General features: G+C 51.4%; 1 protein-coding gene across 1 annotated transcript in view; it reads left to right on the top strand.

Moving 5' to 3' along the window:
* SLX9 (SLX9 ribosome biogenesis factor) overlaps positions 1–14,407 on the top strand; it is a 55,909-nt gene that overhangs the window by 40,159 nt on the left and 1,343 nt on the right. The window contains exons 3-5 of the mRNA XM_075430671.1: positions 4,169–4,237; positions 8,220–8,373; positions 13,397–13,465. Of these exons, the coding sequence (XP_075286786.1) occupies positions 4,169–4,237; positions 8,220–8,373; positions 13,397–13,465 (292 nt within the window). The remainder of the gene's footprint in view (positions 1–4,168; positions 4,238–8,219; positions 8,374–13,396; positions 13,466–14,407) is intronic.

The raw sequence follows: 14,407 nt of genomic DNA, 5'->3' as shown, positions 1-14,407 counted from the left end.
CCTGACCTTGGCACGAGGACGCGAGTCGCGCAGCTCCCCCGGGTCTCGGATGGGAAGCTGGGCTTGGAAGTGGGCTCCGCTTTAAATAACCGGGGGATCTGGAAGGGTTGAGAATGCAGATCCCGCTTTAAATAGGATGCCTTCCTCATCGGGGGCAGGAGGAAAGCCCGTGTGCTGCTGTAATGATTAAGCGTGAACAAAAATAATGTAGCTTGTTTTGGAATATAAAAAGCAAGTGCTGTATCCATGGTGAAACCTGCCTTGTCCCAGCAGGGGCTGTCATCTTCTCTTCCAACACTGGTTCCCGAGCCTGCTCAGGGTGGCTGGGCTTGGACTGGGTAAAACCCGAACGCTCTCCTGCCATGGTCTCCGTGTACCATGTACGGGCTACCAGGCCATCTCCAGGGGCTCCCCTAAGAGCAAGGGGATAAAGGGACAAGCCCCTGCTTCTGGTCTTGCAGCCTCCACGCTGTGGTCCCACTGTTGACCCCGGCTCCCTGGACATGTCTGCGTCGGTGCTTTCTCTAGGAGGAATGGAGCTGGCGTTCGCCTCGTTGGGAGCTGAGCTGCTGGTGGTGGGGAGCTGGGGTGAGGGGTCCTGGGCAGCACTGTCCTGACTGGAGGACATCTTGACTGGCTTTCCGCCTGGCCTGTGTTGTCCCTCAGCTTTCTTTGTAGAGGAAAAAGAATTGCCTTCAGTGGTTCTGTGCTGGCATCTGTCAGGTCACACCGCCGCTGCGTTTGCCCCAGGAGACTGTGGCTGACAGTTTCCCAGGCCCTTTCAGTGTAAAAGGGTATCATACAATGTACAAGTGACACTATGTAATTGAAAAAAAAAAACCCAAAACAAAACACCAAAGAACACACCCAATCTTTTGCTTTTGGATGTATTCTTTGAATTTCTGTAGTGAGCTCATCCCACAGCTGTAGGCATATGCTCGTTTTGGCTGCTGTTATACAACTGAGGCTAAAATTAACACATCTGTTGTTGTTTAATTTATACAGTACCCTGTTTCACCAAAATATTATGTTTCAAGCAGCAACAGCTTTACTGTTATGTATTGTCAGAGTTCTGGGAATAATACTTAATACTACGCGCTGTTTCTTAATAGGTTGTACCAAAAGGGGACTTGGTGCTTCACGGCAGCTTTGCATGGGGGGAGCAGGCGCCCGGTGCTGGAGGAGCCTCCTCTGTTCACCCGGGTTTATGTGGTGTTTCTGCTGGTATCTGATATTTCTGTTCATGGCCAAGACCTTGGAAGTAACGTGGCTTCCTGGAACTGCGAAGCCTGTGTTTTCACCCGGTCGGCTGCGGAGTCAAGTAGTGGGATCTCGGGGCTCAGGGAAGCCTGTAGTGCTACAGCTTTAACCCAGTCCAGCTTCTTGGTGAATGCCTAGAAAGGACAAAATGGGTGCTTTAAGGTGGTATATGTATGTATTTTTAGTCTAAGGCATCCTTTGTGGAAAGCAGTCATATATATATGTGTGTTTTATATTTTTGTAGTCTTTGTAAAGAGTCCTTTACAAAAAAACACCTCAACTTTTTGAAATTAAGGAAGCTGTACTGAAAAAAAAATCTGCTTGCCTGCCATGAAAGCAGGATGCTGAGAATTGCCAGGAGTAGTATCAAACACTTGGTGTAGGAGGCAAAAAGCTATTGTTGTTTTTTTTTAATCTGTTTACATTTGAGATGTTTTGTACTGTGCAGATCAGAGGGAAGGAAAAACATGTCCTTGCTAAAAGGAGTAATTGTCAAGTTTACAGTACGTAAATTACTCTCAGCTAATGCAAGTGGGTTTTGCTCACCGTTCTTACCTGCTGAAGGTTTCGAAGGCAAGTGTTGTCCAATTACACGTGGAATGGGCTGGAGAGGAGGGGACCCAAACCCTTCTGATGTCGCAGAAATTTGATTAAACTGGAGCTGCGTTCTGGCTTGGATCTCAGAGGTGCTTGCAAGCTAAATAAAAATAAAAGACTACCTTGGGGACAGTCTGTGCCATTAATTAACTAGCTAAATTCTGCCTCCACTGTTCTCCAGTGGCTTTCCAGAGGCTTTGGCTCTCGGCATCGCGACTGGACGTTGCCAAACACAACTTGGCACCTTCCAGCAGTGAAACAACCTCTGGACGGGCGGGGAGGGGGATGTGAAATGGAGGTGTCCGAGGAGCAGGCAGTGAAAAAAAGCAGAAACCGGCTGCTGGCGGAGGGTGAGGGAGGAATCAGCTCCTCTCCCTGCACCCCTCGGGTGATCTGCGGCTCCCGGCCGCCAGCCTCAGCAAGGCTGGGCTCCTGCCAAGAAAACAGCTTTTGTGTTTCCTTAAATATGCCGCTGCCGTTTGGGGTGGGAGGGGGAAATCTGAATTGATGTTATTACTAGAATTGGCCAGCTGGATGAAATTTTTATTTTATTTTATTTTCATTAACAAATCCCGCTGGATGCCGTTTTCCCAATGAAGTAATGAGCGTGTTTTCAGATGACGGGGCAAACCTCGCCGGCACCGCCGCCACCGAGATGCGCGCAGGCTGGGGCAGCCAGAAAGGCAGGGTGGTGGAGGTGTCTCCTACAGGCAGCCCTTCAGATTTGCATTATGGCAAATCAGGATGATTCATCCTTTTCTTTCCCTGAAACCGCAAAAACACAGAGCAATCCAGGGTGGGGGTAGCTCGGAGCTGGTTATGGGAACATTCAGTTTGTTGTTTTAGTGTCCGCTTCGATACCATGGCAAATGGATTGAGGAGATTTACCCTTAGCCTGATTAGATGTTTGCTACTGCCTGGCCCCGGTCCCCGATGGGGCTGGCCTGGGCCTAGCAGGGTGCCCGTGCGTTGGTGCTTCATCCTGGATACGGAAAAATGGATAGCAGCATCGGTCACGTACAAACACTTCAAGGCATCCCTGAGCTTTGTAAATAAGTGATGGTTTCTAGGCGTGGTTTTATTTCTTGCTTCTTGGGTGCATTGACTGCAGTAACATGTTTTTCTGGGATACGAGGCAGTGAAAGCTACAGCTTCGTTCCCCCTGTCCTCTAGAAACTCAAAACGTGGTGATGGTGGTTGGCTTTATGGAAAAGCCCCCCCAGCCCCAGTGGGCTTGTTCTGGTCTTAAGGCATTGAAATTATGAAATTATGATCCTGCTTTCGTTTAATTCATTCCAAAAGATTGGCAGCTTCAGAGAAGCTCTCGGCAGTGAGTTGTTTATAGAGTTGCATGGAATTCCTTTCTCCTGTTTTCTTCTGGGGAGAAAAAAGATATTTTTTTTCTTTTCCAGGCTTAAGAATAACCTAAGGTCAAAGGAGAGGTCTTTGTGGAGCCTGTTCCTCCGCTGGCATTCCTGTAGCAGTATTCCCAGCACATTTTGGGAGAAAAGTTGACTAAAGTCAGTTTTGTTTTAAACACCAGAGATAAGATAAAATTTTATAGCGTCTGCAACGGATCCCCAGTAAAAAATATTTGTGACGTTATTTTACTTGGTATTGGGTGTCAGTGATGTATGGCTGGCTTACAAATCCTGAATTTGGTATCTAGGAGGTACTAACCTTTTTTACAAGCTGTTAGTAACTGGCTGCTCCCTAGGGCTGCCACGGTGCTGCATCTTTCAGACCTTTTCCAGTCCTTGCCCTGCCTGCCACGTGCCATCTGGGCAGCCGGGTGCCGATAGCCATGTCAGCCTCCTACCCTTGCACATGGCTGCAGCCTGTGTTTTCCTCCTTCTTAGCTTTATCGGTCTGCATATTTTCAGATTAAAACTTGCTTTTTGTTCCCAGTTGTGGTACCTGTAGTGGCCCATCACTCGTGGCTAGTTTTCAGAAGAAAATGCCAGCTCCCAGGCCAGGTTCATGCAGCAGTGCAGGACAGGGGGCAAGGGTCTCCAAAAAGCTTTTCTCAAAGAGCTGGCCTGAGAAAACGGAGCCTATGGTGCTGATGATCTGATCTACTTGCCCATTTTTATTTTCTTAATGGGCAGCGAGTGGGGTTGGATTTGTTTGGCTAGAAGTTGAGGTGCGGTGTAGCCCCTGGTCTGCCTGCAGCCTGCCCGACCTGCCAGCAGCTTCAAAATCATCAAGGGGTGAACAAAATATTACGGACTCTGCCATCTTTGGGAAGTGCCCGGCACTGAATCTGTGTGCAGGAGCCAGGCTCCATCTCAATGTCTCTCTTTTCCTCTAGGTCTAGAAGGAAAAACAGTTCTTTCCAAAAAAGAAAAAATGAAGCTGAGGAAAGAAAGATGGCTACAGAGTAAGTACTCCCCCGGGGCATTGCGGAGCGTGGCTCTGTTGGGTCTCTGTACGCGGGGCGTGGGCGGCAGCATTGGGCAGGGCTGGGAGAGGCCACGTGCTGCTCAGAAACCTTCACGTCTGCTCCCCAGCACACAGCATAAAGTCCCAGGTATTGTTTCCTGGTGCTTAGCACCGAGACTGAGTCATTGCCCCGAACCTACTTTTGATCTTCCTGTGTAATATAAGTGACTACATAAAACCTTTTATTTATCCAGATAGGACACTGTGCCCATGCAGGTTTAGTGTGTTTTATCTTTTAAAGCTCTGGTACAGCAATGACTAACTGTGTAGCAGAGCTCCTCCCCACCCAAGGAGCCCTGGGGACAGTGGGACAGCCTGGAGCCGAGTCCCACGCAGCCACCAGCTAATCCCAAGCCGCTGTGGTGAGAGCCTGCAGCGGGCCCTCTTGCCCTTTGGTAAGCGAGGTCTCTGGATGCTACTGGTCGCGTTACTGCTCTTTCCCACATGCCACAGGTCAGTGAACCCACTTAGCAGACAGCCTGGCCCTTCTCGAGGCTGTGAAATACGAGCTGAACAAAACCAGCCATGGCAGAAATGCTTCTGTTTCCTGTGGGAAGTGTCTAATTTTGCTTCAAGTATCTCAGCATGGTAAGAGACAATGCCCTGCTACCCCTGTGCTACCCAGTGCAGCAGAGGGATTCCTCTTGCCTCCTGGAGCTGCTCCTGGGACAGGCTTTTGCCATAACACCTTCTTGCCCAACGGAGTTGCTGACAGACTGTGTTTGGGGTGGAGGAATGTGGCTTTCTGCCGCACCATATGCTCTGTGCTCCTGAGCTCAAGTCCATCAACCTGTGATTTCACCAGTCAGGGTGAAGGTGTCTCTGGCTCCTCTTACGCAAAAAGCTGGTAATTTAACACTGTGAGCGTGAAGGAAACCTGTTCCCTATCACCAGGCAACAACTTCCAAGTGCCTTTGACATCTGCAACCCTCGGCATCCCTGTTGGGCACAAAGCAGAGATGGCTGGGCTGGTCGTAATGTCTGGCCTGCTGGCTGCAGTTCTGGTGCTCCTAAAGGTCTCTCCTTGTCTGATGCTGTTGTAGGGACGGAGGAGGGGACTGCTGGAGCACAGCTGAACTTTACCTCCCCTGACACCAGAACTGGTACCGGGTGCTGTGGAGGAAGGTGTGTCCTCAGCAGCATATTAGGACAGAATCCACAGTCTTCTGCAAGGAACAGAGGGTTCGCTCCTGCAGTTAGGTGACAGCACTGCTCCCATAGTCAAGGTCAGCCACTTTGAAAAAGCCCAGGAGTAGGATCCCTACACCCTCTTAATCCTGCTCTCCTGCATATATGCTTTTGTAGCATCAGTTTTTTCTCAAGATCACGTATGTTATTTTGGCCCTGCTGTGGCCTCTTTCCTCCTCTCTTGGCTCTGAAATTGCTAAGCTGAGGGAATACAAATGAAGTGCAGAGGCTTTGCTTTGAGGAGAACACCAAGACAGAAAACCTCAGGCCAAATTATCTCCGTCTTAGAAGATACTAGGTATTAGAAGTGCTTGACAGATACAGAAGTACCTAAATTGCTGGCTGTCTTCACTTCCTCGCTAAACTCATGGCCAATTGGCAAATACCAGAATGCCCTAGCAAATTCTGTGCTACGGGTAGCAAGTACCTGGGGATTTCTGTAAGAGAAGTCAGCGACTACCAGGTGTGCAGCTTGTTGTTGAGAAAAATGGAATCGCTGGAAGGAGCGTATATAAAGACCAATAAAGAAACTGATACTGATATTATTAGCTGATGGAACGAAATGAACTGGGGTTTCCAGAGATGGAGATTTTAAAATGAAACGTGACATTGTGACCGTAAAGAGCTGCAGTCAGCTGAAATGCATTGATTTGTATCTGATGCAGATAACTCTGCCAGTGCTTTGTGGGTTTTGCAGCCTTTGCCCCCCCAAAGGAGAATCCAGCTTGGACTGCTGAAGTTGTTATCGTTACATCTCTGTTTTCCTTAATCTTCCCAAGAGTTTGTTGTTTCTTCTTGTCCCAGGGCTGCTTTTGTGACACTGGATGCCAAGACCCTGGGAACTAGAGTTCAGCCCAATAGTGCAAATGCAAAACTTGGAGATTTCTTCCATTCCAATAAATCATCTCAGGAGAGACTAGAGAGGGAAAAAAAAATTACATAATGCTTCAGACACTAGAACTATGCACATTTAAAAATACATATATCGCATGGCTCCTGAGACGAACAAGACTTCATAGGAAAAGAATTTGGGATGTTTGCGCAGAATCAGGTGTCTGAAAATTTTGAGCACATACTGTTTATGAAAGCACTGAAGTAGTCAGCTTCATAAAGCCAGACCAAAAAAAGAAGTGATGCAGAACAGAAAGCCGTGTTCTTGGCAGGGACTGCTGTGAGGAGAAGCGTTTACAATCCAGATTTGTCACAAACATCCATGTACAGCAAAATTGAGGTTCATGAATAACCGTTGCTCTTCAGCTCAGCGGAGTTGGGGGCCGAACAAGGCAAAGGAGCCAGCGGCTAGCCGGTGACTTGGAGTTCTGCTTTCTTGAACGTGGGCAGCAGGGTTAGACCCAGGATTGCAAGTGGCGTCTTGCCTGCGGTCTGGAAGTGGGACTGGCTGCTTTTGTGTTCCCACCAAAATTACTTGTGCTGATTTAGTCCTGCTTCTGTGGCCGTGCTGTGCTGGAAGCCGTTGGCCTCCCTGTGCCGCCAGCTTGGCCCCATGGCTGCTGGCACTGTGCTCGGTCGTGTCCAGACAAGGAGCTGCCAGCTCGGCGCTGAGGCTGGTCCTTGCAGCATGCTCACAGTCCAAGGCAATAAGCAGAAGCCTGTGGTCATGGCTAACTGCGTGGGGAGGATGTGGAGTCAGTCCTCCATCGTGTACCCTGCGGCGCTGATGCCCCTCAGTGTGGGGCAATGTGGCAGGGTTCCAGGCCTGGTGATCACCTGGCGGGAGGAAAAGGCGCTCACGGATCCCGCTGAGCTCTAGCTGTTTCTGGTGGCGTCATCAAGGGACTTCTGGGACAGGTTGGGGCATCTTAGAGCTCAGCGGGAGGCTTGTAGCAGCGCCGGGCTCTTGTGGGCTGTCCTGGAAGAGAACGTGTTCTGCTGGGACTCGCTCTGGGGACTGCAGGCTCTGTAAGGCTTGGGCAGCAGCGGGACCTCTTTGTACATCGGGGAGCCTTGAGGACTGAGGCAGCAGCCTGTGGCTTCTGATGCCCACCTCCCATGGCCAAGAAGGGAGACTGCCATAACATTTGCAGAGCCTTATGTGCCCGCAGTCTTGTTTGGACCTGCTGCAGGGAGACTGGTAAACATGGTCTCAAGGAAAAGCCAGCTGCCTCTGTGTCTGCTACTCAGTGTAGGGCTTTTCTAAGGGCCCAGTTTATCCAGCATCTGACCGCTTGAGCTCCACCATGAGTCACAAAGGTGAGACCTTCGCTTGCTCCAAACTAAGTAAATAACTGGAATTAAGTCCATCTTTTCTGCCTGAGCTAGGACACCATTGAGTTGTCCCAACAGCAAAGCGGAGATCGGACTGTGACTCTTTAATGCCACATGTGGAGCTGACTGTATTTGGTTTGTCCCTTCGCCTCTTCTTTTCTCTCTCCTAATTCCATGCAAGGTCAGTGTGGGTTTTTTTCCACCCCAGGACTCCTGTGCCGTGTTGCTGTGAGAAATGAACAGTGCAAGGGATGGAAACAGTTCAGACAAAATCGGTCTGGGGATTCCTCTTCCCATTTTGAATGTCAATAGATGTATATAGATATAAGCAAACACAGCAAGGGAGGGAACTACCTAGCTGCGTTATTTTCAGTCTTTCCCTGGTTTAGATCAGTTCTGGCCTGTTGTTCCTGTAGATGCTGAAGCAGTCTATGAATTTTTTAGCTCAAACGCTGTCTCTTGCAAACGCTTCTCCTTGCTCCAGTAACGTCTTGTTTCTGATTCAGAAATAGAGAGCGTGAAGCTAGCCAAGCAGAAGCAAAAAGCCGAAGCGAAGCGGAAAGCAACACCTGTGGTGGGAGACATGCAGCCCTTGATGGAAGCCCTGCCTGAGCTCTCCGACCTGACCGCAGGTGGCCACGGCAGGAAGCCACCGAAGAGGTACACGCCATTTAGGGATGGGCTGTGCGCTTCCCTTCTTCCTGCGGGATGAAGTGCCCTTCAGCTCAGCTTGTGGCTGTGGGCAATGCAAGCTCGGTGTCAGTGGTGAGGAGAACAGGGTCTTCTCCTCAGCTCCGTTTCGCCCCTTTCCATGCTTGACTCGCCGCAAGATGAAATCTTAAATGTGTCTTCTGAATCCACAGCAAAGAGGGGAACTGTACTGCTCAGGTGAGGCTGGCCATGAGACAGGCTGGGAGCAACCAGGTGTCCTGGGAGTTGCAGGAGGGACACGCAAGTATCCAGAGCGTCATGCTGCTGAGCTCACCTGAGAATCTGGACTGGAGGTGTTGCAGCTGGCCATTCCATCCTTCCAGACCTCCAGCCTTTCTTCTGAGGAGTTCAAGCGCTGTGAGCAGAGCTTTATGCTCTGGTCAGATTCTTTGTTCGCCCCGTTGGCTTGCCATGTGACTTTGGACACAGAAAGGTGGTGTTTCTGTTCCCTTTACTGTGCTGAAAGAGAACGGCTGCTTCTAATCCTCTGACACCCACACGGCAACCATCCCAGCCAGCCATAGCCTGGGTTCTGCTTGCCCTTATGTTTTCTCCTTTCTAAGGCAGTGCCTGACCGTTTGGTCAGTGTTGCAGCTGCTTTTGCATCCCCCAGGGCAGAATAAAAGTGCTCTGCATGCTGCACAAACGCTCATCCCTCCTCCCCAGTTGCTCAGTAGGGATTGGAACTAGAAACTTGTTGTGGCTGTAATAGGAAAGCATTTGGATTAGAGAACAGCCAAGGTGGTGGCTGTCTGGCAAAGCACCCTCTTCTTTGGTTGCAGATCAAGGCTGGAGATACCATGAACCCTCTTGTGACTTGCTGGATGCCCCAGAAATAGACTCTGACCCAGGTGGGACACCCACCGACAGAGCATGGCTGAGCTGGCAGTTCCCTGGGCTTCTGCAAAGCCACTCCTCAGACAGACAGCAGCTAGGAGCCTTGCATCTAAGCATGGGAAAATATTTCTTTCCTTAACTTGGCTTCTAATACTTTGAATAGCATTTTTTTTTTCCTTTTTTTTTTTTCTTTATGCAGCCATTCAGTCAGCCTGCACTCTCTTTCAGTGGGAATGAACAGCAAAAGCACACGCAGTTTCAGCTCTTGCAGAGCACTGAGGGTTGGTTGGATGGAGTTCCAGGCTAAGGCTGGTGGCTTTGCCCTCTTTCTCTGACAATGTGCCACAGCCACATGTGGCATCTGACTCCAGGCTGTGTTCAGGAGTCGTTCCCCCTCATTTTCCCCAAGTCCCCTTGGTGGCTGAGCCCCTGCTATCCAGGAGAGTGGCTTGCACGCGCAGGGGAAGGAGGACAGGTAGGGTGCTTCCTTTGGGGATTGCTTTCCTGCGTGGCTGCATAATCTAGTGCAAATACACGGTGTTGCTGCAGCCTACAGTTCTGGACCAGCTCAAAAGACAGAGCAGAACTGGAAAAGGCTGAGAGATGGCTGACAAGAATGATGGTGGAGGATCTGGCACAGCTTCAGCGCAAGGGGTGACTAAGCGAGCTGGGGAGTCCTCAGCCTGGGCAGGAGATAGAGGCAAAGAGGCTTGGGAATGTAATAGTCTATAAAATCAAGTGCAGTGTGGTTAGGAAGTAGTTAATCTTCTTTTCCAGTATGAGAAATAAAGGACATCAAACATAGCTAGGGAGTAGCTGGTTCCGTGCAAGCGGGAGGCCCGCTGCCCTGCGCAGCTCCGTGCTGCAGGATGTCGTGGCTGATGGAAACCTGCGGGTTCGGGTGAGACCTGACGCACCGCGTGAGGAGAGCCCCACGGAGGGCTGCTGCACGTGTGTAGGCTGCAGCAGGCACAAGGTCTCTGAGCTGCACGTACTGGCGAGGCTGTGGCTGTACGCTTGCCTTGGTCTTGTCCCTCTGGCCGTCTGCTGCAGGCTGCCCGAGGCAGAACACTGGCCAGGGTAGCCCTTCCCGCTACGGCAATCGCTCCTCTCTTCTGTAGCACGCTGCATGGCAGAGGATGTGTGGCACGCAGGGAAGCGTTCGGTGCTCTTGCACGAATCTGCAGCCTGACATCCTCGGAGAAGCGCTGTCAGCTCCCTCTCTCTCCAAACCCAGACCTCCCGTGGGAGCGTGGCAGCCCTTCTCTCCTTTTGGAAACCTGAGCTCGTGCGCTGGCTCCGTGTTCGCTTTGGCTGCAAAGGCTCTGGTGTCTAGAAAGCCCGGTGGGCCTGTGGCACGGCAGGGTGGAGAAACACAGCCCTGCCTGAGAATTTCGGGACTGGCCAGCACCATCTGCAGCCTGGCTGATGTCACCCAGCTTGCCTGCGACGTGCCAGCCAGAAAGTGGTCCCCCTTGGTATGTGGAGGAGCTACAGGGCTCTTCTTCCCCTTGCTGGCCTGTGGCTTACTGGACTGCACGAGGATGTGTGTGCATGAGAGTCTGAAATAATCACAGGAGGCTTTTATAGGATTTGAAACATTACATAAATGAAGGGTAATACTCTGGTGATTTGTCAGCATTATTAATAAAAGATTAGGTTCTCCAGGAATTTGATCTCCTGCTGGGTAAGAGAGCATTACAGTGAGGTTTTTACTCTGTTTTATAATGAATGAAGGCAATGAAGTGTAATGAAACAGGGCTACCAACATGGGCCAAGCGAGCAGGCAGCACGTGGTGGTTTGGTGGGGGAAGTTCAGGCAGCAGCCTTTCGAACCTGCCAGACCAGTGGGCCAGAGCTATGGGATGGAACTGAAAAGCCTTCAGAAGCACCAAGCCCTCTGAAAGAGTGGGGTGGCTGAAAGCAAAAGTGGGCTTGCACCACGTGAAGCGGTCCCACGCCCTTGTGGTGTGCTGCAGAGGAGGCTGTCCCGAGAGGCACGGTGCTCTCGTACGGCCCGGGATGTACTCCAGAAAGGCTTTCCTTTAAGCGTTGTCATCTTCTGCAGAGCTACTCGTCTTTGGAGGGACTGTGATGGTGGCTTGGTGGCACGCTTGGCAAGCCCCTGATCTAGTGACCGTTGGTTGCCATCCAACTTGAGAAGGGACTGCTTCTGTGAGTCATCCAGGCAAACAGTGAGGAGAAATTGTTCTTGTACCGAGCAGTTAACGGATGCGAAGAGAGCAGAGATGCTTCCAGCTCTTCCTGTGCCTTGCAGTACCACTGGGTGCAGCAGCGTGGTGGGAGCAGCTCGAGCCCCTGTAGCTGTTTGTCTGCTCTCGCTGATGGCCGTTCCTCGCCAGCTCTCAGGCCTGTTGTGTAACGCCGGCAGTGCCGGGGTGACCTCGGGAGGGACAGAAGGGTACGGGAGCAGCGCGTAGGCATTGATCTGCCTGGCTGCCCTTTCCTGCACAGGCTCTGTGCTGTGAAGGCTGGCTGCCATACGTCCACCCCGTTTGGGTTTGTCTGGGCTGGCAGGGAGCTTGATGCCGGGACACACTGTGCTGGGCTGAGGGTAGAGCAGATGTGATCAGGGCAGTGGTGAGAGCCAGGAATCCCCCTTGAGGAGATATAAAATGGGCCAGGGTGAGGAGAGGGAGAGATGAGGAAAAGGAGTAGGACCTGGTCAAGTAGAGAGGGATGATGAAGGTGAGCGTGGTGAAGGAATATGGGGCAAGGGAGGAGGAGGGAAGGAAGAATGGGGAAAAAAAATGCAAAATAAAAGGATGGAGGGTAGCAGGTCAGTGAGGGAAATAGGACGAGGAGGTCACTAACACTGCCAAGAAGAGACCAGATCCTGCCATCTGGAAGAGAAGGTGAGGGACTGTCATGTTTCCTAACCTTGACAAAGCTGAAGTGCTCTGGGGCAGATCAGGCAGGGGAGGCCTTGGCCCCCAGCACCCACCAGTAAGGGAAGATTCTTCCTGAGCCCTGCCCCAGCAGAGGCTGAGCAGACCCCTTTCCCTCCTTGGGCTGTGTGCTGGAGCTCAGCTCCAGGGCAAATGGGAGGGGAGCTGCTCTGCAGAGGCAGACCCTCTTCCTCACTTGCTTCTCCTGTTTACCTCTGTATCTGTGTAATCCTGGAGAATGGAAGTTTCTTCCCCTTCTCTTAACGTCCAGTTCTACCAGCAGCTCTGCTTGCGCACTTCAGGTCGCAAAAGCAGTGGCTGCCCTTCCTGCGTGTCCCTTGCTTGGGCCCAGCGCTTGGCTTTGTGGTGAAGCTCTGGCGCTGCTTAGCGTGAGCACCACGTGCTTCCAGCACCCTGTGCAGGGTGGGATTGCACCTCGGGTCTGCTCGGCCTTTGCCCAGGAACAAGAAATGGGCGCAGAGAGTGTGGATCTGTGCTTGCTGCTGTGCCTCCGCTGCCCTTAGTGCACCGCCCTGCATTCCCGTGAGCCCGTCTTCTTGCAGCTTCATGGGTTCTCAGAACCTATGTTTGGTTGCAAAAGCTGAAGCTCTGCACCTTTGGTGAGGATAAGTGTCCACAGGGAGAAAGGAATATTGCCTTCATCTTAAAATATAAATGACAGCTTATAGCCCAGTGCTCCCACCGCAGGACTCGAAGCAGGGCTGGCAGTTCTGTCTTCTTGCTGAGTAACCATGGCACTGTCTATAACTGATGTCTGCCCATGCTGGAGCTCGGCAGTGTTAGCAAGGAACCTGGCCTGTGCAGAGGTGACGCTTGCCTGCTGGTGAGGGGACGTTCGATGGGATCTTTTGTCTGAGCAACAGCATCGGTTTGACCGGGAGGTTAGTGACCAGCAGAGAGTGATCTGGGCATGGACAGCTCGCAGCCAGGTCTAGAGTGAAGTGATCTGATTTTCCTTTAGCGCCTTGACCTCCTGCCCGTTCAGTCCTGACTCCTGAGCTGTTGTCAGCGTGTAGCTGAAGGGTTTTACATCTCCATTACTGGCTATGGAAATAATGGCCTTTCAGGGCAATTTGCGTACAGGACAAATTACCTATAGGGAAGGCAGATGCAGAATCCCTGGACTCTTTCCATCTCCACAGCAATTGCTAAATTACTGCTCCTCTATAACGCTCCCTCACTTCTTTTGTTTCTTCTCTCCACAGCCGTGTGAAAGCAAAGGCAGAGCCAGCAGACTTCTGTGTGATGAAACAAGCTCAGAAGCACCGGCTCTTGTAAGTACCCAGTTATCAGGGTGTCCGGTCCCTGCTGAGCATTACAGAATGCTTGAGACTGGAAGGGACCTCTGGGGTGAGCTGGTCCAGCTCCCCTGCTCAAGCAGGTTCACCTAGAGCTGGTTGCCCAGGACCGTGTCCACACTGCTTTGGAATATTTCCAAGGATGGAGATCACACAGCCTCTCTAGGCAAACCAGTTCCAGTGTTTGTCTTGCACACCTGGAGGCCCTAGAAGAGGTGGCAGCTTTGATCTTTTTCCCTTTAGATAGTGCAGGATGTTTGTGGGTGTCCTTCTGTCTTGGTCCCTACCAGACTTGGTCAATTCTAAATGGATTCAGTCTGCTTCAGCTTCTGTCTCGTATAACATCTAGGCGAGGAGAGCACGGGAAACTGCACTTGGTCCATGAAGAGTTCACTTTCCCTGTCTCATTGAAAAGAAAGTGATGGCTTGGGCCTCCTGCACGTGGCCTGTGGGCTTTCAAGACAAACCCACACCAACTGTCATCTTGTTGCTCCCGGCCACAGTTGTCATTTCTGGCTGGAGCAAGTGAGTGTGTCCGTACTGTGCCTCTCTGTGCGGCATGGACGAGGTGATTATCAACCAGGCGGTGCGCGCCTTGGCTTGGCTTGCTGAGGTGGAGCTGCAAGAGCCAGCTGTGGCTCAGTCTCTTGTGACACCAGGCCCGTGTAGGTCTGGCTGATACCCTGCAGGAAAGCCTCCTGTGGCTCTGTAGGTGAGGAGCTCCTGGCACCCTGCGTAGCACCAGGAGCTGCAGCTGCTTGCTTGGAACACCTCTGGGATGCTGACTTACGTTCCATGCGTCCCTTATGAGGACAGCTGTCCGTTGGCATCTGCCAGACCTTTTCTTGTAAAATGAAGCAGTAAATGCTTTTGAAGAATTCCTGGATTTGGCTAAGGGTGAACTCTTAAAGGGTTGAA

Source organism: Opisthocomus hoazin, chromosome 9, assembly GCF_030867145.1.
Source record: "Opisthocomus hoazin isolate bOpiHoa1 chromosome 9, bOpiHoa1.hap1, whole genome shotgun sequence".
In the NCBI taxonomy this organism is placed as follows: domain Eukaryota; kingdom Metazoa; phylum Chordata; class Aves; order Opisthocomiformes; family Opisthocomidae; genus Opisthocomus; species Opisthocomus hoazin.
Note: the sequence above shows the minus strand (reverse complement) of the source record. Positions and strands in the feature narration are given on the sequence as shown.